The 26,996-nt window shown below is 39.0% G+C and overlaps 1 protein-coding gene across 1 annotated transcript in view; it reads right to left on the reverse strand.

Annotated features, from left to right (window-relative positions):
- Positions 1-9,030: 9,030 nt before the first annotated feature.
- Positions 9,031-26,996, reverse strand: part of ELP2 (elongator acetyltransferase complex subunit 2) — a 93,633-nt gene continuing 75,667 nt past the window's right edge. The window contains exons 12-23 of the mRNA XM_014306333.2: positions 26,179-26,310; positions 25,540-25,689; positions 22,655-22,843; positions 20,542-20,611; positions 18,873-18,968; positions 18,695-18,752; positions 15,025-15,097; positions 14,437-14,623; positions 12,732-12,853; positions 12,095-12,237; positions 11,446-11,559; positions 9,031-10,473 (exon numbers count right to left, since the gene is read on the reverse strand). Coding sequence (XP_014161808.1) covers positions 10,317-10,473; positions 11,446-11,559; positions 12,095-12,237; positions 12,732-12,853; positions 14,437-14,623; positions 15,025-15,097; positions 18,695-18,752; positions 18,873-18,968; positions 20,542-20,611; positions 22,655-22,843; positions 25,540-25,689; positions 26,179-26,310 — 1,491 coding nt within the window. The 3' untranslated portion in view covers positions 9,031-10,316. The remainder of the gene's footprint in view (positions 10,474-11,445; positions 11,560-12,094; positions 12,238-12,731; positions 12,854-14,436; positions 14,624-15,024; positions 15,098-18,694; positions 18,753-18,872; positions 18,969-20,541; positions 20,612-22,654; positions 22,844-25,539; positions 25,690-26,178; positions 26,311-26,996) is intronic.

The following is a 26,996-nucleotide window of genomic DNA, read 5'->3' on the forward strand; positions in this document are numbered from 1 at the left end:
TGGCAAGATTTAGATTGAATTCAGCTATTTTAGGTGATCTTTAATCCTCAAAGGAAAAAAGGGAGAGCAGGTTGATGTTCTCCTCTGATAAAGCAACAGACCTCAATATATCAGGCAGCCTTTTTGCCTGACAAAGAAGCAAAAACTCTGCACTTCTCTGTATTCTAGTGAGTGGTTTTTACCTCATATGGAAGGCTGTATACACTGATACAAGGTTTTATCCTAGTTTGAAAAGACTGAAGAATCAGATTGTCTTGCTACAGCTTTGTTCAACCCATCACAACATGATTCCCCAGAAGATTTCACTAGGAATGATGCACTGTTCTGTTTGTGTCCTGAAAAGTGGCACATCTCAGAGATGCTGCAACATGTCACTGGCTTGGTGTTTGTAAAAGGCTCCACAGCAGCCAGACAGCCAAGGGCTTTAGGAGGCAGATGGACACTGTGGGGCCAGATACTCCTCTGGCAACCTGGAGAGCACTGTTTCCTGAAGCTGTTAAAGATGCACCAATCATTGATCTGGGCCTGCAGTGGATCTCCCAAAATAGCCTGGTACTGACTATCCTACTGGAAAAGGGAATAGCTCAGCCAAAAGCCTGCAAGCATCTGGCACCAACATGCCTCCACATGTCGTGAATGCCTGCTAGCAAAGCTTCATATGGCCATTATACTATGAAAGGTTCATTTGCATATCTGTGCCACTTGGGAAGCGAATATTGTTTATATCAGCCAAGAGCTGATGACAAAAAAGGGAACGTCTGCCTGGGACATGGTGTGCTTTCAGAAACCAAAGTGCCTTGGTCTGCCAGCACATTGCCACGAGACATGGCAAACAGCTCCATGATTTGAACACGGGAATGGCACCACAGCCACAGTCGTAACTGGCCAGTGTCAGACATCAACACAACATTGTACATGCCTAAAACAGGGCCTCCACCTGGCAGCAGCACAAGGTGGGAAGGTGTCTGGAAGAAAAAGACCACAAAGAGCAGCCCCAAGCTGCTACAGACAGCTGTAGGAAAACTGGGCTTGTCAACACTGCCAGCTGGGGAGATGGTGCAGAATATGAATCTCAGATCTAAAAGCACATTGACCTCTACATTGACCTCAGAGCCTACTGCACCTGTCAAGAGCTACTCCTATCACAGGGTAAACTACATCCTGGTGACTCAGAGAGCACATATGGCACCTTTAGAAGGAAACAGGGATACGACAGCTTCTTCAAAAGCATATGTTCACCTTTCTCCCACGCCTACGCAGAAGCACAAGGTGCAGAACATGTTCCACGCACACATCATCATCACAGCCACAGCAGAACACAGTCTGCTCCCAGGAGGGGCAGGGGGGTTGCAAACATTGAGCCCTTAGGCAAATCTCAAAACTCTGCAGTGTCTTCATCTGCTGCGGTTCTGCCCATGCAGAAGATGTGCTTGGGCTGAAACCAACTATTTCTGCTTGCTTTGGGCTGGCTCTTCAGCTGGGTCTGGGGCACCAGTTCCCACCCTCAATCAAACAGCTGCTGGGGAAAAAGGAGATAAGGGACAATTCTGGACAACATTTTTCTAACATTTGTTTCCTCTTAGAGGCATATCAAACTCAAACTTTCACTTGCTTTCTCAAGACATATAGAGAAAAGCAGGTACTACTTTTTTCACACAACTTCTCTTACTGGTTCAGAGACCACATTTTGGTGTCTTACAGATGACCAGTCAACCCCACCACCACTGTAACAGAAGAAAACTCCAAGACTAACAGCACAACCTTGCAAGCCCTTCTTTGCTTTTGGAGAACCTGTTTTAGCCACATTATAGTGAGTGAATTGTGGAGGAGCAAGGAGATGTCTCCAGCTTGTTTTGCTTTTTTTAAAGATCTTTCTGGATAACCTGGTTAACCACAAGTCACTGCACTGCTCAGTAACTCAACAGAGTACAATATCCCCTCCTACATTATGCAAAAGGACAAGCTGAACAGCAACTGCACATTCCTCTAGACTTTAAAAAAAATCAATTATTTGTTTGTTTTTAAATCTGTAAAATCCTGTGGAGACTTTTGCCTCTCTGCTGATTTTGTGGGCAAGGACAGCTGGAAAGGGTTTCTAGCATCTGCTACGTCTGTGGGGAGGCTTTCCACACAGAGTGAAAGCCCCTCTCCTGACGTGGCTGGAAAGGCTCTCACCAAATCACAGGAGTCACTCACCAGCCTCCTCTGTTTTTACTGAGTCGATAGAAGAAATTCTCACCACTGTGATTGACTGATACTTTGATGGAGCTGCAAAGATGCAGGAGGCATAAAATCAGCTGCTGCAGATATCCCAAGCATATGCTGCCAGTACCTTCCGTCTTGGGTTGCAGCTACCCTGTTATTTTAGTATTGGCCTTACCCCTTAGCAGCAAGTGCTAATTGTTCCACACCAGGCTGTGATGCTGAGGTCTCTGCAACTTGTCACTGCAGACCAGAATGATATTAGAAAAATCAATTTATGACTTAAATAAGGAAAGAACAAAAGAGTCCAAAGACAAGATACTACACTCTGTCACAAATATCCAGAAGACAGCATCATGAGCCTTAAATGCTTCAAACAAGAGAGTTTTGACTTGCTTCAAAACAAAACAAAAAAAGAAAGAAAATTATTTGCCAGCACTTCAAATAAAGCAGTTTGTTTTTTTAGGCACTCCCAGGCAAACATAAATAAATAAAAAGAGTTCAAAACCAGTAATAAATACCTCTGCATTGGTAGAAATATTATAGCCCTGGGGAAGAGGCAGTAAGTTCAATGATGGGAAGAGTATAGCTGCCATAAAAAGGACATTTAATTACAGCAGGATCCTTTAAACTGGAAAAGAAATCCATGAGCAGGGAATATGCTAGAGGTCTATAAAATCAGGACTAACAAGGAGACAGTGAAAAACAACTAATCCTTTTCTTTTCTAATATAATAACAAGGAGGCATTAAAAGTTCCAAACAAACAAGAGATGCATCTTCTTATTGGCACAGACTTACCCTGAGGATTACCAACTAATCACAGGGGAAATTATGTGTTTGCATGGATTCAAAAAGCAATTAGACAAACCCATGGAAGGAAAAGGAAATTCATCAATAGCTAATAAGCACCAGGGCTCTTCCTCTGGTTGAAGATGTTCCTGAAACATAAGTCACTGGTGTCTGGGAGAGTGTGATCATATGATCCACTGTGATCACCCATCACTTAAAAATCACAGAATCACAGAATGGTTTGGGTTGGAGGGGACCTTAAAGTTCATCACTCCCACATCAAAAGCCACATCCAGCCTTGCCTTGAACACTTCCAGGAATGGGTCGTGTAAAGCTTCTCTGGGCAACCTGTTCGTGTGCCTCACCAGGCTCACAGTAAAGAATTTAGTCCTAATATTTCATCTAAATCTACCCTAAAATCCAAATCACAGCTGCTATCAGGAAGTGTGTGAGACCTCATTAGCTCAAACCCCTCCCAGGGCATCCACATGGCTAGACAGCCTTTCAGAATGAAAAAAACAGACACAAAACAGACACAGAAAATTAGGTCCCATTTTACACTTCAACAAGGTAAAGCAACAAGATTTTCTTACATCTTCTTCAGACTGAGTTGTTGGGGTGAGGGACAATGTCTATAGCAGACAGTAGGCCCCTGTATGATTCGGAGGTGCTCTCTGCTTTTTGAAGTTTACAGCTTCCCAACTGCAGGACAAAAATGGAAGAATGCTTTCAAAATTCGTGTTTCATGAAAAATGCTTGTCACTGAAACAGTGCATTTGAACAACTCAGAGGAGATAGAATACTTGTGTTTGAATATATTAATAATTTATTTTGAATTTTTGGGTATACATGGCAGGTGCTGCAAATCACACTTATCCTTTTTCTTATATTGCCACCTGGTGGTCCTGGGCATGTGGAAACAAGCAACTCACTGATTTTTCAGTGAAATGACCACAGTTCGGGCATTTAAAATAGCATCCATTTATTTTCCTCTGAAATCTAGAATTTTAGGCACAAAGGGCTGCTTTGGGTTTACAACCAATATAACAGTGCCCGTGTCAGCTCTTAATTATCTAAACAGATGGCTGCAATGGCCACCCAAAGTCACAGGGTAATGGAGATGGAAATCCAGAGATGGATTGCAGTTCTGGACACCTGCCTGCACTGGGTGTCTTGCTTTCTGGGGCCAGGCACCCCACACTCAAATGGAGGCAGGAGATGGAGGCAGCTTCCAGCCAGAGCCAAACCATCTTTCCTCTGCCCTTTCCACCTCACCAGTGGCAGAAGCATGGACATTTAACTAGTATGCCAGGAGCTCTTTTGTTCCCAGAGGCAGCATGCTATGTGGCCAGAGTTCCTGTCTGGAGGGGATGTTGGAATGCACTGCACATGGAGTATGGGGAAGTTCCCAGCTCTGCAAACACACATTAAAATCTGCAGCTCTGTCTTGAGATCGCATCACCACCACAAACAGGCAAGTGCATGCAAAGAAGTAGTGTAGGAAAATATATGATAAGGTTAAAGAAAAGAGAGTTATAGATTTGGACTCCTAGGACAGGAAATTGTACCACAGACTTTAGACACTGCAGTCTATTGTAGAGACCGTGGGCATTTGTCCAGTTTGGGGTTTTCCCAACACAGGAAAGGTGATGTTAAACTGGAGCAAGCACAGCAGAGGCCCACTAAGGTAGAGGGAGCTGGATCAGGTACCCTGTGGAGGAAGGTGGAGGGATGGGCCAGGTTCAGCCTGGGGAAGAGAAGGCTTTGCAGGTATTTAGTAGCAGCCTTCTGATGCTAAGGAGACTGTGAAGATGATGGAGCCCACAATGAAGCTCTTCACAATGAAGAGATGAAGGAAGGTAAGAGAGTGCATAAAACAAAACAAGAGAGGTTCAGAACTGAGAAAAGTAGAAGAAAAGTTTTCACCATGAAGGCAGTCAGCAGGCAAACTGTGCAGTCTCTGAGATTTTCAAGACCAGACCAGCAGAAGTTCTGAGCAGCCTGGTGTGATTTCACAGGTGACCCTGCCTGGAGCAGGTTGGAAGAGAGACTTCCTGAGCTCCCTTCCAATTTTAAAAATCACATGATCCTATTGCTCTGTGAAACATAATGTTTTTATTACAGCTTTCAGCTAGCAATTTTCAGTACTACTAATCTATGGAAATGCACTTTTAAGCAATTCATAGGAATTGCAGAATTTCACATCAGAGACATAACTCCTGTTTTGAGCTATGACAATAACTTTTACATGATAAAACACACCAATTTTCTTTTTGATGGGTAGAAAAAGCTGAAGCTGCCATTTGTCTAGTAGCAGCTAAGCAAAAACAACATTTCTACATTTTTATTAGCTTTAATGGCCTACATTCCATGCACCTGTAACTACAGGGGTGGTCCGCCAGCCTGAATCAATGCTCACCAGCTGTAAAGGGGCTCCCACTTCCAACTATTTCCAATGGAACTTAGTGACCTGGAGCTATTACTGAAGGCACAGCAATGTCTGAGATATAGGGAGACTGTGTGCACACACCAAAGAAGCAGAAGTTTGACCAGAACACCCACAGGAGGCTTCTACATCACACTTTTAGCACCTGTTGAGGTCAGACAGACCCACCCTGAAGAACTACCCAGGGCAACCTACAGGCATCTCAGGAGCTTCCCTGCACTGCAGAGAGAGAATCATGTGTCACAGCTCGGTGCTCTCTGTGGACAGTGGTGAAAATTTGTAGCATCCAAAGAACTGAATATAGGACTGCCTGCCATGTCAAATGAACAAACTTGAACAGCAGGAAGCTCCTACACTGTAAAAAGTGTGTCTGTGGAGTACAGATATTCTCTCAGAGAGGCACATCTTTATATGATAACTCGCAGGAAGGAGACTCTCCAAGATTATGAAACAGAGAGACAAAGAGAACGATTGCTTTATCTTGAAAAGCACTTGGAAAGCTTCCCTTGGGGAGACTGCAGTCAATTCATTTTTGCAGAGGAGAAAAGTTCCCCCCACTGGCAGGTAGACAGCTTATGCTTTAGCAAGGGAGGAGGGCATGCTGCTCACACATATGCCAGTAATTTGTTGTCAGGGAGAAAGGAGGTAATGCTGCTGGACAGGCTGTGTAAACACCAAAAGCCCAAAACCTAGCAAAGGAAGAATCAGAGACACAGGAGGCTGAATGGAAAATACCAAGAGGATGTTATACTTGATACACTTGAATTCTCCCAGGATCACGTATTAGAAAGCATTGGATTATTTTACAAGAACAACAGGAAGAGATAAAAGGCTGTTGAGAAAATGAGGATTGCTTGCAGGAGTATTTAGGGGCCTGCAGGAATAGAGAAGGGACCAAGAAGGCAAATTGTATTCTTAGAAGAGGGAGTGAATAAAGAGAGAAAAGTCCTTAGAAAAAAAGGATTATGAGGCAGGACAAAATCAGTGTTAGCACAAGCTTTTGAGGCAAGGGGAACAGCTCCTCTGCAGTTAAAAAAAATCTGTTTGCTGCATCCTTTGTTATTTCAGCTGTGATCTGCTGGAGCCTGTACAAGGGTGTCACCACTGTAACACAGCAATTACCTTGGGCACAACACCTCCCCTCATCTGTGCAGCTGTAATGTTGGCTGAGTCTGCAAACACCAATTACATGGAGCAGCTCTCCTTGAGGACTTCAAGTCCAGGGCACATCTAGTTGGGAGAGCTACCCCAGGATTCTGGAGCTAGCCCCATTATTATGGTACAACATTGGGATTTGTCACATGCTCTACCCTAAATTCCCTCCAGAAAGAGAGAGAGGCCATTTCTAGCTTTATTATTGCATTACAGCATAGGATGAGTTGTTGCAGAAAATAAACTGGCAATGTTTGGATATTGAACACAAACTCCTCATATACAGTCACTAGAGCTGGTCACACAAGGTGACAGCAAGAGCTGTGCTTGAGCCAGAGTACCAGGGGCTGGCAAAGGGAGCCCACACCCTCCTCCAATTCCCTACAGCAAACACAGAAGCAGGATGAGGGAAATCTGGTGGTTGGCATAGGAAAAAAAGACAGTTCTTGGCTGGGGCAGAAAATTGTCTCTAAAAGGATATCCCACAACTGTTTGAGGGTGTGCCAGTGCACAGGGCAAAAATGGGAATGTTTGGAGGGTCAAGGGCTGGGCATGTCACAGGAAAAACACACTGCCCTGCCCTGCTGCCTCAAAACTACCACTGCAGAGCCTGATAAGGACTGCTGATAAAAGAGCAGTAGAGGGGCACTGCTGAACTGTGCTCAACAACTCCCACCTCCACCAGTTTCCAGCACACAAAAGGCAAATTCTGATTTTTGTCCTGTCAGTGATTTTGCCCCATCTTTTGTACAGCTCCAGATGCTCCTTAAAACAGAGCAAGTAATATTTTTGCATCCCATTTCAGTTATTTTAAAGTTTCCTTATTTTTAACAGCCACTTCTTTAAAGTGAGATTTAAGTCTAAATGAGGACACAGCTGCTTCCTCCTCTTCCCTCATCTCTGCATTAACTGCAGTTGGCAGCGAGCCTTGGAGCATTCTCATTTCTTCACGTTAAATATTTTGGATAACAGAAATTAGTCAGAGTTACCAAAGCAATGTTTTCAATAGCTCAGAGTTCAATAATTGTCTTCCTTGAAATTTTCAACCGCTTCTAGTTACTTCTGAAGTTTCAGCCCACAAAAGAAACAGCAGGATAGCACTTTTTTTAAGGCTTAGCATAATGTATAACCTGCTCCTTCTTTGCCATTTCATAACTGAAGGAATTAACACAATCAATAGCTTGGCAGCAGTGTTTAGGGAGCTTGCCACGTGGAGCCCAGGTAGGAGTTCCTCAGGCTGAAGGTCAGCATCCCACATCCTCCCAGCTTACACAAACAGCTTGTTTTGTCCTCCTCATCCACCAGACACCACAGCATGCTCACCTCTAATGTCAGTGTTAGCATGGCTCGTTGGTGCAACACAGACTTGAAGATGCCTACACCTGCATCCTGGACTGAAAGATTTAAGATTGCTTTGGACAATCTCAGTAACAATTTGATTTTGGTTACAAACAGCAAGACCCATGCCATTTCTTGCTTGCTTTGTCACATACACCTCCACTGTAGGACAAAACAACCATCCTCCTTTAGGCCTGATTACATAAAACAGTTTGTTCACATCTTTGACCACAAAGTCTCTTCAAATTTAGCATAAAGCCAGTAAATACTGATAATATGCACCCAAAATCTTCATGGGATGGCTTTACCTCAACTGTATCAAAAGGCAACAAAATGTTCTTTAGAAAACTTCAGTTTATCCCATCAATTTTCTCAACTCCATTTTCAGTGGCACTGTACAACAAGGAGAGAATTTCAGAGCGCCAGGTACATAGACAGCAGCTCATTCCTTAGTATTCTTTACGTGCTGATTTACATTTTGAAAAAACATGAGTGGATTTATAAGATAAAGGTGTGTATTAAAGTCACACCTACTAAATGCATAGCAAAGTGATGTGTGAGCAAAAGGAGTATCATACATAAAATATTAATCATGTGTTGAGGTGTCTGACCTCTAACTTAATTGAAAATTTAAAGTGTGTGTTATAAACATTTAGCCTTAGGAGACCAGCAGACTAATCTGGTGCATTTAAAGCTGGAACAATGAATGTGATTGAGTCACCAAGTCCCAGAGGAATGGAATGGATTACACAATCCTCTAGTAGCTGATGCTTGTTAATGACAGTATTTCACAAAATAAAAGAGAGGGACAACCAATATGATATTTCATTGTCAACTATACCCAGAAGTGGCCACATAACAAGATGTACTATTATTGAAAAGAATTGTGCAGTATTATAATCAAATTTTAAGATACAAGATTACAATTGTGACACAGAATAAAGACCCACTTTTGGTAGCCTTTTGAAACCTCACGAGTGATAAGTTATGTCTTTCTCTTGCCAGGATATAGTTGCTTAAAAATTCCCAGACAAGTGAAATACAATACTCAAATGCTTGAATGCTAAAGCACTCGTGTAAGGAAAGCACTGGGTACCACAAGTAAAATGTAGCAAATTATCTTTATTGATAAAGTCTTTTTTTTTATTCCCCTGTCCCCATTTTAAAGAATGGTTTTGTTTTTTTTTTAATGGCTGAAAAACAGAACAGAAAATAAAGAGCTAAAATACAAAACCTTTCAAGGCATAAACACAAAACCTTTCAAGGCATCAACCATAATTATTCTGAAGACAGTACAGCCCACTCTGAAAGAGCTGCACTCTCAATCTAAATGTCCAACACAGCAGAAAGTTAAACAGAATTCCAGTTACCTCTGTACTGCTAGTTACAGGTAGCAAGCAGTTCTGGAATAACAATTTCACTCTCAAAGTTTAACTAATTTCTAAGTTAGACTTTGGAACCACATACAGACCAGCTGACATGAAGTCTTTCTCAAGTACTCTCAGTCTATTAGCACTCTAATTACACTATGGGACAGCTAAGTTAACTTGTTTTCACAAGAGCAAAGAGGGAGCCCTCAAAAGTCAGGAAGAGCCCAAAGGCATTCTAAGGAATGGCTGCCTCCTTTTAGCTCCTGCCTAGTGATATCCATAAGCTTTTCGAGTCTGAACTGTAGAGGACAGCCCTCCAACAGTCTCAGAGGTGGCTCTTCTATCACACTCTGCTCAGACGGGGCTCACAGGGGAGATACCAGAAGATTTAAGCCCCACCTACCCAAGAAGTATGAGTTCAGCCCTGCAAAGCAGAATAAGGGAATAAAAGCAAGCAGGCCTGTCCAAGCATCTGAACACAAACTACTCCTTCCAGAATCAGGTGGCCTCAGACTTGGACCAGAGCTCTAATACACAGTCAAAGGCAATCAGAGAAAGTTCCATGTTTAACCCTGATCTCTGGCTGCACATGCCTGAACACACACTGGCAGCACTGGCAGGCCCACCAACAGTCAACTTTAATAGCAAGAGAACATAAACAAATTCAGTATTCCAAGTGGATCTCAAGCACAGAAGTACCCAAGCGTCATCAGCTTCCCACCGACCCTTCGAGTCACAGCAAACAAAGCTCTCTCATTATCCTCCCATGCCCAAACTCATCTCCCATCCCTCAGTTTCAGGATATTCACCAAACAAAACATATACTTCATATCCCCAGAACTGCAGGATTAGAAAAATATTTGACATTTCAAACTTCCACTAAAGTTGCTTTAATAAGTTACATGTAAGATATTTTACTTTCCACAGCAGAAAATAGAAAATTCAATAATCGAAGTGGCTAAGAAGTTGAAATGAAATGCTGTGAATCTGTTTGGCACAAACAGGCCTGCTGTCTTTGCTAAAGAGCAAATCTGTTGATATTGAATATTTTAACACAGTGATCGGCTCCACAACTTGCAAGCTGCAACCACTTGCTGCTGCTCTCATCATTATGTCCAGCTCTGCCTGCATGATGTCTCCAACATAAGCGTTTCACAGCAAGAGCATGGCTTTGGCTGCAACAAAAAGAAATCCATACGTAACTGCAAAATGTTAAACACAGTTGGGCATGTGAGTGTAAACATCAACAGTCATGTAATTAGTACTCTTCAGTTAACGCTACCAACTGAGGAAAAACTGACTTGTGACAACCAGCAGGTATTAAGTTCTTATTAAGTAGGGTCATTAACACTAATGACATTTTATCCTCTCACTCATCAATAATTCAAACAGCTATTGATTTTCAGTTTTACCACATTAAGCTGGAGGTCAAGTATCTCAGTTACTTCGATATGACAGATTTCTGGCTTTTAGCCTGCGATTTCCTGTTATCTGGTGTCTCTTTACCATTCACTGCAAGCACACACAGGCCAAAATCACCATCAACTTCCATTTCTGTTACTATCAATGCCAGTGTGTGATAGAAGAACCCAGGGGAGTGCTTCAAGTGAAACATTCCAAGTGTCTCCACAGAGTGTCTCTCGCTGTCACTGCAGCAGCCCCACATATAGCTTGTCATTCCTTTGGTTTCTGCTGGAAGCTGCCCACCAAAGCTTGCTGTCACCCACTCCTAAGGGTTTTGCTGATGTACACAGACAGCAATCCTTTCCACTCTCTTATCAGTATTTTCTATCATCATATTTATGACTAAAGGTAAAGCTTTTTTTTTTAAATAGGGCCAACAAAGTGTAATACTCCTCAAAGCTTTTGCATAGCATGAAGTATTTTGGGGTTTAACCCCCCTCTGGTTTTTGTTCATATCTGTTGGAAGGTTTTTTAACACATCTAAATAAATAATATTTTTATTTCTGGGTTTTGCTTCAAGACATCTTTAAATTTTCAGGGATCAAACTTTTTCTAAAATGATAATAATTTTTGATACAGAAATAAACTAGATTCATACATTTTATACTATAAGAACAGAACTTCAGCACTGTTAGTCTGAAGAATAATATTTCATCACTCCTAACTCACTTCAAAAGACATACCTGTTATCTATCTCAACACCTGTGGTCCAGTCAGCCAGTGCTGGTTCTTTCCCACTTTGCTTCCATGTGTACAAGATAATCTTCCCATTCTCTAGGCCTACTGCAACAATGTATCTGTCAAGAGAATAATTACATTCATTTCATTAGAAATTACAGTAGACAGCTCAGTAAGGTCAGTTCTAATGCAGGATAGAAAGAATAGCACTCAAGCACTGTTGTTGCACCTTGCCCTTTAAATCCGTATTTACTTTTCCATGAAAAAAATTAATACATCAAAGCTGCTTCACAAAAAAATTAGCAAAGCAGAAACCTGTTACATATATTTGGTTAGGAAAAAATAAGGAGGCTATCACAACATCAGATCAGTCAATATTTCTGGAAGAATTAATGTGTTTCAGGTATGTTCATGCATCTCTCCCTCCCCTCTCCCACTTGGCGTTTTTCTCATTACACTGCTTGGAGAAGTCACCATACACCTGAAAGGGTGGCTAGGAAAGAAAAAAAGTAGAAATCATTCTGTTAAAGAATGGTCAAAACAATTGACAGGTAGATTTAGGGAGCTGTTTAGCCACAGGAAACTAGTTGACTAAAGGGATAAATACTAATTTCAAATTAAACACAAAATGAAAATACAAAAAACCAGTAATACCTTCCATCAGGAGTAAGTACACGGCTGATACCAACAGCAGTCACAGAATCCCCAGCATCCAGCACTGTTGAACAAGGCTTGACTGAATCCAGCTCATTCCCTTCAGTAATCACTGGCAAATCACACTGGCCCCAGATAACGACCTGTAAGCAAAAGAGTCATCTATGAACTTCCACTCTAATCTTCTTGTAAATGCACGTACAAAAACATAAGGAATAACTTCATTAAAATAATTTCAAGGCACAGTGGATGACCCTAAAAATGGTAAAACCACCCTCTACCTACAAAGATTTGACTTTGTAGGCAGTCTGTCTGATTTCATGAAAGTTACTGACAACAAAACCAGATTGTTATGAAAGTTAAAGAAAAACTTGAGACCCATAGAATTATGTGACATATGCTTATCTTACTGCATGAAAAAAGAAGAGAGAATGTCCAACTGGCAGCCCACAGTCTTGTATATACATATTCAAGCACTTTATTTAGCTTATGAAAGTATTACTGATTTCTGTGCTAATACATGCAAAAAGATTTTTGTGTATATAAAAAATAGGGGCTCATTAGAACACAGTGTTTGTTATTCTAAAAGATATTTAAAACAACCCCGGGCTTTCTAAATTCCTTTAACATTAATTACCTTTTTGTCCCGACTGCCAGTAATAAAATACTTGCTGTCTGGTGTCCAATCACAGGACCAAATGATTCGACTGTGAACAGCTGTATTTTTATCTGTGTATGCACAGCAAGTGAAGACTGGTCCTGGAATAAAAAGAGGAAAAAAAGCCTTGTTTCAACTACTTTACATATTAAAAGTGATTGTTACTCTTACTAAACTCTATGTCACAACTGCAAGAATATTTTGACATTATTGCACTCATCTTTAAAGCAACTGGGAATACTTAGGACTATATGAGGTTTTTTTCCAGCACTTACCACAGTGATAACTAGCACCTGTTCAAGACCATATCAGTAAACCCTTACAGGCCTAAAGCAGTAGGAACAGTTCAATCTTTTAAATACATTTCTTTTTCAGAAGAATTTAAGTAGAACACCTTCCGGTTATTTTTATCAGGTTTTTTTAAGAACACTGACTTCAGAAGTTTTTGAATAGTGCAAAATTTACCTTGTGTTCACATTTCCCAGTAATTTCACTAAAGCTCCTATTTACCAGTAAAGTCCCAACTGTCAAATCATAATGGTCCAATTGTAAAGATTAATGTGTTCCCAAAGAGACAAGCTTATATTTCAGCATGTATACAATCAGGCACTATATCTGATCAGCAGATCAGTAAATGAGAATGCTTTTCCTAAGTAGAAAAGGTTGTCATTTTGGAGCACAGACTTTAAATAACCACTTCCTGGGATGCCAATAGCAGCAGTTTTGCTTTGCACTGATAATGATGTTATTTGTAGACAGAAGGGTTATTGATGAACAGATGAAAAGAGGATTTCCTCTACTTGCTATGAGTATTCATGATCCTTATCCTGAACCATTGTGTAACTACTGTAGACATAATGCCAGGCTTTAGAATAGAAGTCTGAATAGAACAGAAATTCAAGCCAGGATACAACTGGACACTGTCTGAAGGGGCCAAAACTCACTGCCAAGTCTCTAGGAACATTCTATAGAGCCCAGCAGTGTTTATATGCTATTAAGCCAAGAGTGCAATGATAATCACTTTCAGCACAAGCATCTGTTCTAGGATTCTATTAAAGTGTTCAATAGCAATCTCCTCATGATTTTGCAAGGCTCAAAGTCTTAATGAGAAAGTCAACTGAATCCTTACTATCAGCTCTTTTTCCAGACATAGCCAGTTCTAGTCAAATTAATCAATTGTGTAGGATTATCAGAAAGCCACACCAAAGACAGAGATTAATCCTGTCAGGAGTCTCAAAGTGTCAGGCCATGCAAGCAGGGATAAGGCAACCTATGCAGGATATGGGTGCAGCACTGAACCTTCTGGCTATGCCTGCACAGAACTCTGCAATGAAGGCTCTCCTTGACAGAATGCCAATCTGAAGTTCAGCTTGTGTACTTGATTTCAGTAAGTCAAACGCACAATCACACGCAGAAGGCACGAGGACTTAATTACATCCATCAATTAAACACTATCTAAAGCCTGATTATATTCCTCTCTGCATTTTCATTTCCTTTTTATGTTTCTACACATTAATTGCATTTCTTAAATTCACAGGAGCCTACCACACTAATAATTCTCCAAAGTTTCAAGCAAAATGTCCATTAAAATATTTTATCAATTCTCTTTCAAATATTTTGCAGACAAAAATACTGAACAAACTGCCAAATCTACAAATGCATACCACCACTTCACATATCTTACCTGACTCTGAGGAATCCTGTTTCCTCCACAGTGACCAATTCCTGTCTCTAGAAACAGCCAGTAAAAAGCTGTCATCAGGAGAAAATGCCAGCTGAGTAACAGTCAGATTGTGAAAAGACAAACTCTGCAGTTTCTTCCAAGAAGTAGTGCTCCACAAAATAATTGCTGCATGTTCTTTTTTGGAAGCCTGTATGGATGGAAAACAGCATCAGTGTGAATTAATGAGAGAAAATATAAAAGTCACACATTTCAAAGTGGTAAGATATTAGACAGCGTGTTTCTAGGCTCGCAATCCAGTAAGACCCAGCTTTCCTCTAGGAAGTTTCAACATTGTTTCCCTACTTCCTTCTAATGCTGACAATATATCAGTAAGAAAACATTTCAGACCTGTATTTCTTAGAATTTATCTTACTAATATCTTCAAATGAATCACACATGCTTTAGGAATAATAACTCATTGGTGATCCACCCTCACCTTTGCAAGCCAACTGTCACACAAAATCTTTCACATTTTGTGAGAAAGAAGAGGATTCAGCCCTAGAAATCGGACAGCACTTTTCACTAGGTGGTGCTAGAATCTTTTCTTACCTTACATGCTGAGGCAATTAGAGTGTTTGAATTATTGCAAGCAACACAAAAAATTTCATATCCATGTCCATATCTGAAATACATGTGAAAAGAAATTTAACACATCACAATCATTTTTGCAGTATGTATCAAAGTTGTTACATTAATTTAAATCCCTTTTCAAAGATGAAAGGCACCTGCCAGGAACTTCTCACCACTGTTTCTGTATTACATCACAAATATTTTGTTCAGTTTTCAGTTTAAACAACTGCACAATTTTTTCTATTAGAAACTGGCTACAGAAAAATCTCTTCAGCCCATTCCATAATCTTAAAGCATCAGCACTGCAAAAGCCACCCTAATGACTAACAAAGCAGATTAAAGCAGCATTTAATGTATCCTTATTTTCTTAAAAAGCAATTTTAACACTACCAATAAAAATCATAAGCCACTTATTTGAAAACCACTGAAGAAATATGCCACAAACACACAGTCAAAGGATGCCTATTCTGTGAAATACTGCAAGATTTCTGATCTAAAAGACAAGCATCATGTTGGAAAAAACCTCTGTAAAACTCCCAAAATTTCTAGCCTTCTCCAGAAACACATTTTTTAATCAGTCTTCACATGAGTTCTGCTGAAATCCAAGCTCACATATCCAGACTGGTATTTAACTAATAAGGAGAAATTCCATACAGACTAACACAAATTAAAATCAGTCACAAAAAACATTGGAAGTAAAGTCAAATTTGACATGTAACCTATAAACAGTAGACACGTATCAGCTCAGTACCAGTTGGGTGGGGTGGTTTCCTATGATTCTCCTAGATCTGAAGAGATAGGCAGTTCTCTTAATAAACTCCTTGGTCAGCAGTGTTAACTTCTTACATGGGACTGATGTTCATGGGATTTCACTTGCAGCCAGAACAGCCTTAAATAATAAATTACTGTCTGAAGCATCATCGCTGGGCATATCTCATCAACAGACTGCCAAAGCAATGTCTGAACACTGGGAATGCAATGGCTTTTATGAAATGTAACTGTGCCTGGACCTTTTGACAGGGAGAGGAACTGGTGTATACCCCTAATTGAAATGTTAAGTTGCAAATCTGAGTGTGTCTTATAATGATGAAGGTACTACTGCATGTCTTACTCCTAATTTGCCACCAGCATGAGTTTTATCATAATGCTTACTTTTAAAGCACATTCCTGGAGACTGTTTTGTAGTGAAAACCACTGCAAGCCAATTTTCTAAAACTAAAAAATATTTATTGTCTCAAATGTATAAATTTCCTGAAATTCAATGATGGGAAAATAACCTGTGCAACAAATCCTCAGTTGTTTTGGTTTTAATCTCCTAAAAGTAGTATTTGAAGAGCAGTTGATTTCAAGCTTCTGCATGCAATGCTTCTCTGCTAAATTGAAATGTCAAAATGTAACCATTCTTACCAAATTAACAGAAAATATAAAATATTTTCTCTTGCAAAGTTATATGGGCAGGACTATCTTAGGTCAGACCAGCAGCTGTACAGACTATTGCTGTCTCCAGTAAAGAGAATTAAGCTATAGGCAACAGGAGATATTTGCTGTTTTAACGGAGTGTATATGAGCCTTGACAGCACTGGAGCTACAATACAGTCCCATCCTCTGATCCCATAAACAAAATCTGATCTCTTCACTACATAGCACACCACCAAATAACGGTTCACAATGGAGAGAAGTAACTGCATGACTGAATAATGAAATTATATTTTCAACCACTGGCAATTTTGCCTCAGCATTGTACAATGCACAGCATTTTTTAATGCACAGGTAGACTGAATGGACTTTCAAGTGTCCGGACAAATGAATACAGTAATTTTCTAGTGTCAAAAAGGATCTCTTCCAACTTCCAAGTGTATTACATGAAATGTACATATATACAAACATATATATTTATGTCATCACTCAAGCTTTAATCTCAGCATGCTGCATGATAATTTTCCAAGAAGATTAGCATATTCTCACAAGATTTACCATGTTTTTAAAGTTATTATATTATGTAAAAAAATTCAGCCGGTTCTTTGTATTAAAACCTCCTCAAGCAAACACTTTGCAAAACGCAACACTAATTCTTCAAAATTTGGTGTCAAGTTAGAGCTAGGAATACCCAAATGTCAATGACAAACAAGCTATTTTTAGCAAGTCAGTGCCTCACACTGTTCTTCTGCTGCTATGGCAACTTGAAATCTACATTATGTGATTTCATGTTACTTCTTTCAAGATTACTCTGACCAAAAAATCTGAAAGTCTATGAATGCTTTATATCTTGTTGCTCTTGCATAAAATGATCTATATCATTAGTTGTGTCTCTAAAACCAGAAAAAACTGCTCAGATAAAAGTCATCTGAAGACTGTCATAAAACAGAGTTATTTTAATGAATGCAGGATATAAAGGCAGATAAGCAGTACTCCCATAGCAGAGTATAAAATATTAATGTCCCACTACACTTTGTGAAATGTCAAAGGCAAATGATGAAGAATTTTGGCCTTGGCTCCTTTCCACTACTTAAACATCCCTTATCAATCTACTTATGTGAGTGCATTAGCAGCCATAGAATGCACAGAAGAAACAGTTAAAGTAACAGTTAGAAATTACAAAATGTGCAGATATGGTCTAACATCCACTAGCTTTCCTCCTAAAATAATTTTTGAGTACAAACACAGTAACAGAGCTTAAAAGCATTCAAATCAGATTTACTGCCCAATTGAACATAAAGATGATCTCCCACAGAACTTCCCCCTTGGTCCAATGAAGCAAGCTGCACAGCATTTTCCCAAAGCTTTTTATTTCCTTCCTCACAAAACTGGTAATGTAACTGTAATGTTCCTTCCTGACAAAAGTGGTGACTTTAACCATCAGCAAAGGCTGAACAATCTTCTTGTTCCAGTCTAAGGCTCCTTTCAGGAGATTCAGATAAATAAACCCACAAGAAATTGAGATTATTGAATTTCTTTGTGCTATACTTTGATACTAAAACTTTAAAGATTTTCAAAGTATAGCCTCATGTTACTGGGATCCTTAAGGCACAAATCATGTGAAAATTGTTGTGAATTTCAGAAAAGGAAGAAAACACAGCTGAAGAATTCTAAAACCCTGCAACCTCAAAACAATTATCATGGCCACATAACTCCATTATCTTTGCAACTGACAACCACTCTGTCAGCATTCAATACTCAAACCAGCCTTGTAACCATCTTACTCAACACTTATCACTTTGCTCTACCACTAGACACACTAGTTTGGCTGCTGGCTCCATCTACTGCACCTTACAACTCTGACAGGAGTTAGGGGCAAGCTCCTCCATGGATGCCTCAGCCTCTACTTCCACACCACATCTGCAAGCCCGCGCCATGAAGTGGAAAATAGCACAAAGCTCCTTACACAGAGGGATCTTCAGCATAGACAAGGGTTTAAGGAGAAACAACCAACTAAAATAAAACTGTGGCACATCAATTCTAACTGCCATTTTCTTCACTGTTTCCTAATTTTTACAGATATATAATTTATTTATTTTACAAGCAATACAGCACACACAAAGTCAAATGACATAGTACAACAGGAAGAGTTACAAGACTAGGCTACATTAAGATGTTGCAACAGCTTTCTGGAAATTTTGTAACAAAGAAGAAAAGGAAAAATAAAACTTACAACTTCTGAATTTCAGGCCATAAGGTATTCTGCAGCAAGTGATCCTCTGGTGGAGGCTCTAAAAAATATTTGTACAGCCTATTCAAATTTGATTTTTTCAAATCAGCTAAATAATGCTTCAAGTTTATATTCAATGAATCTCATTCTCTATTACCTATAACAGAAATAATTCTCATACCTGTAAGGATCAAGGGTTGAAAATAAATCTCTGGATACTGATTTGAAATGGTATTAAATGATTCTTCATCCTCATCTGGTTGAACAGCCATATCTCCTATTAAAATAAGGACTTCATTAGCTAGAGAACATACTAGAAAGGAGGGAAAATATGAGGATTTATTATACAAGTAAAAAAATCTATATTTTTTAAAAGTAGTTGAAACTAGGTTTCTCTGCTTGCAGTGTTACAATAATATGAATACTAGAAGCTAACTAGTTTATAGTGCATATGAGAATGAAAAGATTTTAAAAAAATAATCTAACCTTCATTTTGAAACTGACCTCTCTCCATCAGCACAATCTTTCAGAGATTCCTAAAAAGAATTTCACTGAGCAAAGCAGTCATCAGAGTTCAACCTGTGTTTCCCCAGTGTTAAACCTTTCTTTCTGTGTTTGAAAAAGTTTAAGACAAAAATCTCTGATACAAGTGATGAGTTCCTAAATTTGATGTAGATCACTAAATGAAAACCCATATTGAGCAAGTGTAGCTACAACTTGCAAACTTCAGCAAAAATGCTGAGGGCTCAGTCCTTAGCTTTAGGCAAAAGTATCAGAGGTAACCAAAACTAATTACTTTTAAGTTAAAATTCAACTCTGTCCTTCCTCGTGAAGGTATTAAGAAAAAGGTACAGAGATGGGGAACAGTTCCTCTCAGACAGAATTTACCTTTTTGCCAAATGTACCTCTCAAGCACAGCAGTTTCAAAAAGAAGGTACAGAAAAAGCAAAGCAAAGACTATCTTCTCATTCATCCCATCTTTGCTCTCTTTGAAAATGAGCAATATTCATCTGAGACCACTATCTGATCACCAGGAAGATTCCTCTGCAGAGTAAGTGAGATCACATCTGTGGTGTTTTACCCTCAGCCACCAATGCTGCCAGCACTGTGTGAGCAGTGGTGGATGACGCAGGGAAGTTCTATTTGCGGAGCTGCCTCTGGTTGGGCCACATGAAATCAATGGAAATTAGTTATTCTGTGTGTGGCAATAATCTAGAAGAAGGAGGTTTTGTTTCCCCTCTGATTGGAAGAACTCATGAGTTTGCAGGGGAAAAAAACTTTGCCAAAATATATTTTACAAGTTATTTCAAGTACAACCAAGTTGTTTTTTCTCTACAAATTATTTAGGAAAATTTGGCTTATTGCTATTGAAGACCCTGGAGACAAAGCTTATTAAAATGCTTCCTTTTGTAGATCACACCTTCTGAAAAAGTTTTAGGCAGAGAAAAAAAAAACAGGTCTGACCTAATTTCTACATTCCACTATAGTGCATTTTTACCAGAGACTTTATGAAAAACCAGATCCCTGGTCTCATTTCCAGTGTCAGGAAAATACTTTTTATCATTCTAGGGAGATGTCTGTCCCTCCTTCCCTGTACCCCCACAATGTAATCTCCACTGCCTCTCTAAGATATTAGCTACTGTTGGCTAACTAATTCTTTCTTACTTGTGTTTTTTACTTTAAAACACCATGTTTACATGCTAGCAAAGAAATAAACACTTTGCACTTATTTCTAGATTCTGAACTTGCAGTCAAGCCTAAACTTACAGACCTAATATGTACACTAAAACAATCCCTTAAATAAAGTTTCCACATGAAATACCACAACCATTATTTCTCACTAGCATTACCTTCAAAAACAGCTTTATTGGATAATCCCAAAGCTGGCACAGTTGCACCTTCTGGAAGATCAGATGACTGCTGAATTAAAGGAAAAAGAAAGGTTACACACAGATTGTCACATAGGCTTGGGTTTCAAAGGCCACAGCTTTAGGAATCCCCGAGAGTTTCTAGAGTTACTTTCCTAGAGAAGTGAAGGGGGCACTTTGAAAAATTCTTGTCTAGAACATACCCTGGACAAAACAAAGACCAGTACTCTGGCAGGAAGGGGAGAAGAAAGAAACAAAAAACAAAAAACAACAAAAAAAGCACTTTTCTAAGGCCCCAGTTCAAGGATTTTCTTCAACACTAATTGCAGGTTTTCTTCCACAATTATATCTATTCTAGCACATACATGACAATTAATCTATTAACTGAGAGCACTGCAGTTTTTAACACAATAGAACTGGGAAATCGTTGTTCTGAAGTGAAATAATAAAGCAGCATTTTAGAAAAGAGAACAGAGGGTGACTGCCTATGACCACAACTTGAAACACAGCTCAGTAAATAGTACTGAGATGTGGCTGGAATACATGTCTGTTTAAAGCAGCACAAGGGAAGGACAAATCATCAGACAGAAAATACTTCCATAATGGTATAGGAAAAAAGTAAAAGTTTAGAAAGGGTAAGCGAACTTGGGGACCTTTGTGTAGAGATAAAAAAAGATTTAATAGCTGTAAACCCCACTTCCTCATGGCATCAGAAAAGTTCAAAGAGAGACCATTTTACTGAATTAAATCAATATTTTAGGTGACAGCTTAAAATGTACTTAAATGTTCATAATTAGATGAGAAAATGCATCAGAGACCCAGACAAGCATAAGGCCTCTAAAACAAAAATGGTTCCTCATTACAACCCAAAGTATAATACAATCCTATGGATTTGAAGTAAATATAATCCTATTCAACCCTTTTAGAGTATAAAACTGTTTTTTGGTTACAGATACTTTTTTGGGGAAGGCATTTAAGCCACATTAAGAAAAAGCTTCCCCGCTTTAGTGATAAAAAGCTTTCACAGAAAACAATTTCAAGAAAGCTATTTAAAAGCAGCTGTATAATTACAGCTCATAAAGCCTTTCTCTTTAACCAAAGCCCATGTGAAACACTTTATGATATCAATCAAAAAACAGCACTCAGAGGAAGAGCCAATAAGAAAAGTCTAAATAAAGTAAAATAATGACATCTACCACCCTTATAAAAGCACAATGTTATTTGTACAATGGTCATTATGCAAATGCTTACGAAGTCTTGTGGAATTAAATCACTAAGCAGCTACTTATGTAACTTCTTGCTATCGAAAATGATTCTATTTCTATCCCAGATATTTCAATTGTTAAATTAAGTGGAAAGGCTAATCCATCTCTGAGAAACTGCACAGAAACCCTGCTTTTGAGTGAGATATCCTAAGAGCACGCAAGGCACTGTACAGAGGCAATTATCTTGAATTAGGTCTGCTCCACAAAATGCAGACAAAATCAGAATTAGACCTTAATGCAAATGGGGAACAAACAAAGGATAGCAGCACAGGACAGCTGACATACCCACAACTAAGAACTGGAATGTAAAGAAAATTTCCAATGTCAAGAGGAAATAAAGCAAGTACATATTTATAAATACCTGTATGCAAGAACTAAAAATAGTGCTGCAATCTTTATGCTATTTCCAAGCATGCAATTGCAAAAAAAAATAGTAATACCAACACATAACCACACAACAATAATTAGAACTAGGCAAGACTACTACACCCTTAAATTAAGGGGAAATACACCAACAGGCTTCATTGTTTGCTTCATCCCCAAGTGCGCACAGTTTGAGTTACCTAAAAGTTACTCACGCTCTTTTCAATCTTTTGACACAAGGTCTTGTTTGGTTTCAAATAGAACCTGTTTCATATAACAACACCATAAAAATACATATGAAACAACACACATGTAAGCAAGCAGAAGAGAAAGGAAAATGAGGTTATAGTTTCAGTACAAGTAAAAGAATTTTTACAAAGTTTAGTGCAATCTGACATTTTCTGAAGTATTATTTATTTTACATCTAACAGCATTCTCTTCGTGTAGCATTGCTTTAGCACACTTACACGGGAGCAGAGCTTCTCCATTGGGATACCAGTGATGTTACTGAAGTTTTCTATAAAGTTCTTGGGAGCACGGAAAACTCGAAGCACTTTTTCATCTGCTCCTGACACAAACTCAAACCGGCCTATCATCGCCAGACAGCGCAGGTCGTATCCGTGCACTTGAGGCCTGGCAATTTCATGCCATGTTACCTAAAAATGAGCAGACACACAGTGAAAACACAATTCTTAAACAGAGAAACAGCACAATTTAAAGTTCCAAAAAAGCACCACTACTCTACTTGCTGAATTTATTAACACAAAGCAAAGTTAAGAGCAGCCTTCTACTGATGTGCATAAAACTGGTGCTCACATACATCAGTTGAATCTTCTTTTTCCACCAAACCATTCCAGTAATTAGTAAACTGTGTCCCTGCATGGATGTGTTTAAGGCACTTACTGTGACTACTTCATGCTAGACAGTCAAGAATAGAACACAATTTGCCTAAGCAAAAAGAGGTTTGTATCCTACTACTTCCAAGACTGTAGGTCTGAAAGACCTAAGAAAGGTAGTGATATTTATCCTGCTTCCTTCATCTGTCTTTCACAAAGAACAGCAGCATTGCTGTCAGCAGGCTACAGGTTCCTCCTTCCCTCTTTTCTTCAAATACTTTATTCAAGTGAGACCATTTAATAGAAGCTTTGCAAAAAACTGACAAAACCATAATAGATTCTAAGTGTCATTTGCTATTTCACTCAGATGATACTTCAGTTGGAAAAATCCAGTGTGTACTTTTGAGTTGAGCTAGCAGAACCAGAAACAATTGAAATAACTTAGACTACTTCAGTATTCCAATGCCTGTAGCCAAGACTAGATATCATATGAGTGTAAGGAAAGGCAATATATTGACTGTAAACTGCACATACCACCCTAGAAACTCAATTGAGTTTTGAATGTTGAAGTTTCTGATAGGACCTGAATGGGAATTTGAGACATCCTACAAAACCCCATGATTTCACAAGGGCTTGATTATTTTTCAGTGAGGAAAAAGGCATGGATTTGTAAAAAAAAGATAAAATCAAACAGCGCAACAAGCCCTTCTTACCCTTTACTGGGTACATCTTTGCATACAACACAAAAAAACTCAAACCTCAAACAAAGAGAGGGCTATATAAGTCATGCAATAAGCTTCTTCCAGAAAAATCCAGAAATTTGCATGACAAATTGAAGGTGATGGTTATCCCTCTTATCTGATATTCTGATATCAGAACTAAGACTTTAAGAAAGGATGCTTATTTGCATTCAACACTTTGTTTCTTTTATAGGGAAAAACATGAGCTGTAATACTAACTTTCCATAAACATCCATTGTGTCTTATTAAGACAAACATCAGATGTCACCTGTTGTAATTTTTCAGATGCTAAACTCAATGTGATAAAGAAAGTAAGGCATTTTAAAAGCCTGTGTTATCCAAGTTCATAAGCAGCAGAACTAAAAACTTTTCCACGGTTCAGAAGTCCTGAATAAATCTCTTCAAATGACCCATTTCTATTCCAACCCTCCACTTCATCCATCCAAAAAGGATGCTAAGGCTTTCTTCCACACCTCATGCAGCAGCAAATATTGAAACTACTCAGATTTACACCTGGTCAAATTAGTGGGAAGTCAAAGTACAAGAATTCAGTTCATGCCATATTTAGATATGAAGACTGCAATCACTCTGCTAAATTGATTGATTCAAAAGTTTCAGGGTGAGCTGTGCAGGTAAATCACACAAAGATCAGTTCTTTCAAAAGACAGGATTAAAATTTAGCAAGCAGCATACATAATAAAGAGTGGTACTTCAGTAGGTCAGAGAAAGTGACATTGACAACCCTTGAATGCTGCCAACTTAAATCACATGCTTGTCTTGAACTTTGTTTTGATATATTTAATGTACCCTCCTGAGTGGAGATTAGGATAAAAAGCACGAAAGGAAACTGGAAATATCCTTCCTACAACACAAGACAAAACGCAGCTCTTGAAATGGGATTGCCACCACTCCTGTGTGGCCTGGAAGAAGGAAATCAAAGAACTGATGGCAAATTCACTCTCTCAGAAACATCAGTCTTCCTGTACTGATCTACATTACAGAAGCTTTGATGAGACAGCTATAACAGCCTCCCCAACCAATAGCACAGGGCCTTATATGACTACAGTCAGTCTAGTTTCTGCCAGTTTCCTGAATGGAATATTGGTACTGTTCTGCCAGAAAAGGTTGTATTTGTAGAGGAGAAAAATTCATGAGAAACAAGAAACAAGAACTTCTGCATTCATACACAGACCTTCCCCCAGTCCAATGCAGGAGGAGTGAGCAAGCAGCTGTGGGGTCCTTAGTTGCTGGCTGGGGGTTAAAACAGGACAGGCATCAGCTGCACACATGTAGTTCAGATAATCATTCCAGGAAAACTGAGTCATTAACAAATACATGTAAAAAAATACAGCGAGAACTTTGTTTAGATTAAGTTCGTGTAAAAAAGCGCAACCGAAGTTGAGTTTCTTTATTATTACCTGCAGCAGCGCAGCCAATTGTTAAACACTGCAATAGGTGGTTATCAGTACCAGTCGTGTATTCCTCCTTCTGAATTACTGCAGAGCCTGTTTTCCAAGACTCTGGGAGAACACTTACTGAAGGTAATCTGGGCATGGACTCAGGATTGAACTGCAATCATACTGTGTGATTGCAAAAACTCTGACACTAATATTTTTGAAGTGAAAATAGCACATACTCAATTACCAAACCAAGCAGTTTTAAACAGATCATCGCTTGGGGAACTTTAAGGTTTGAGTTATATTCACACAACTCATTCCAAACTCAGGAGTGACCAATCCCCCTTAACCACACTCACAAAATCTTTGAAGATCATACCTCTGTTTCTTCCTTCCTTTTCCACGGAGCAAAGAGCCTTGTAGTTTGATCAAAGCCCACGCTGATGACAAACTCTCCTTCTGGATCCCACTTCACATCTTCTACACTGTTAAAATGTCCTGAAATCACAACTTCTGGAGTCCATTCTTTCTATGAAAAGAGTTCCACAAAGAAGTAAGGAGTTTTTCATTTGACTGGTTGGGATATTCTAAGCAAAATAAAACTACAAATGTGCTTATTAAGCAAGTAAGAAAAAGATATTGGTAAGTAGCAAATTATTAGAACTCAAGAGAGGCTGAAAAGACAAAAGTACTGATGTATTGCTCCCATCTGAAACTTGTGTTATTTGCTCAGCTGTGAATAAAGCACAACCACAAAGCAGTTCAAGCTATTCAACTGACTTCATGATCCCAACAGGTAAGAAACAGGGTTTAGAGCCTGGAGGATTTCAACCTTCCTTCTGTGCAGGAATTAGACTCCTACAGAATATTACATTCAGGAAAGGACTATTTCAATCACTAATTTTAAATTATACTGTTACAGAATAACAGAATAATAGTTTTCATAACAGAAGTTTACCTCAAATGACTTAAAAGTACAATTTTTTAAGTAATACTACTAACAAACAAACCAATGTACCTTATTTACTGTATCCTGTTTCCAAAGGTGTAGTGCTCCATGGAAAGCATGAGCGATGATCATCGAACCATCTGGACTAAACTGGCAGTCAAAAAATCCAAGAGTATTGCCACCCACTTCACCTACTCGTACCTAAAATAATGAACAGATGTGAAATATACATGAGAATAGCCTTCTATTCCTACAAAATCGTTCTTACTTCATGAGATGAAAAACTACCTCTAGACAAAAGTTCACATTACACACTCAAACACATTCAAGGAATATTTTAATTGCAAAGTTAAGCACTGAAATGTCATGGGAATTAAAGTTGTGTGCCAGTTGAATGGAGCCTCCCTTCATATTCATCTCAAGATAGGATTCCCCCAAGGGAAAGAAAACACTGCAATAGATTAGATGCAAACCCAAATGTTCTGTGTTTCAGTCCAGCTTGTTGGATGCAACAGTTTCTTATCATCTGTTGCCTGGCTACTGCTCTGTTGCACAATAAAGGAAAATGATCCAAAGAAACAGTAGTTCCCAAGTACTTTTTTTTTTCCTACTTAATTTCCAAGATTCCCTAGCACACTTTCACTTCTCTGTTTTTCCATGAATAGCTGCAGTTTGATCCACACTCCTTCTGTGGCATATTCTGGCCTCTGTTTTGTGCTTCTCTTATGACTTCTCATATATGCACACACACAGGCCTTACAGTTGCTCTAGTGCCCCTTCACTTTTTTAATTTCATTAAAAGATTAATAAAGTTACACTTTCAAGTTTTATTCAAGACATAAGACCACAATTTCTTGATTTGGTCTTATGTCTTGAATAAAACTTGA

Source organism: Geospiza fortis, unplaced genomic scaffold (assembly GCF_000277835.1).
Source record: "Geospiza fortis unplaced genomic scaffold, GeoFor_1.0 scaffold206, whole genome shotgun sequence".
Taxonomy (NCBI): domain Eukaryota; kingdom Metazoa; phylum Chordata; class Aves; order Passeriformes; family Thraupidae; genus Geospiza; species Geospiza fortis.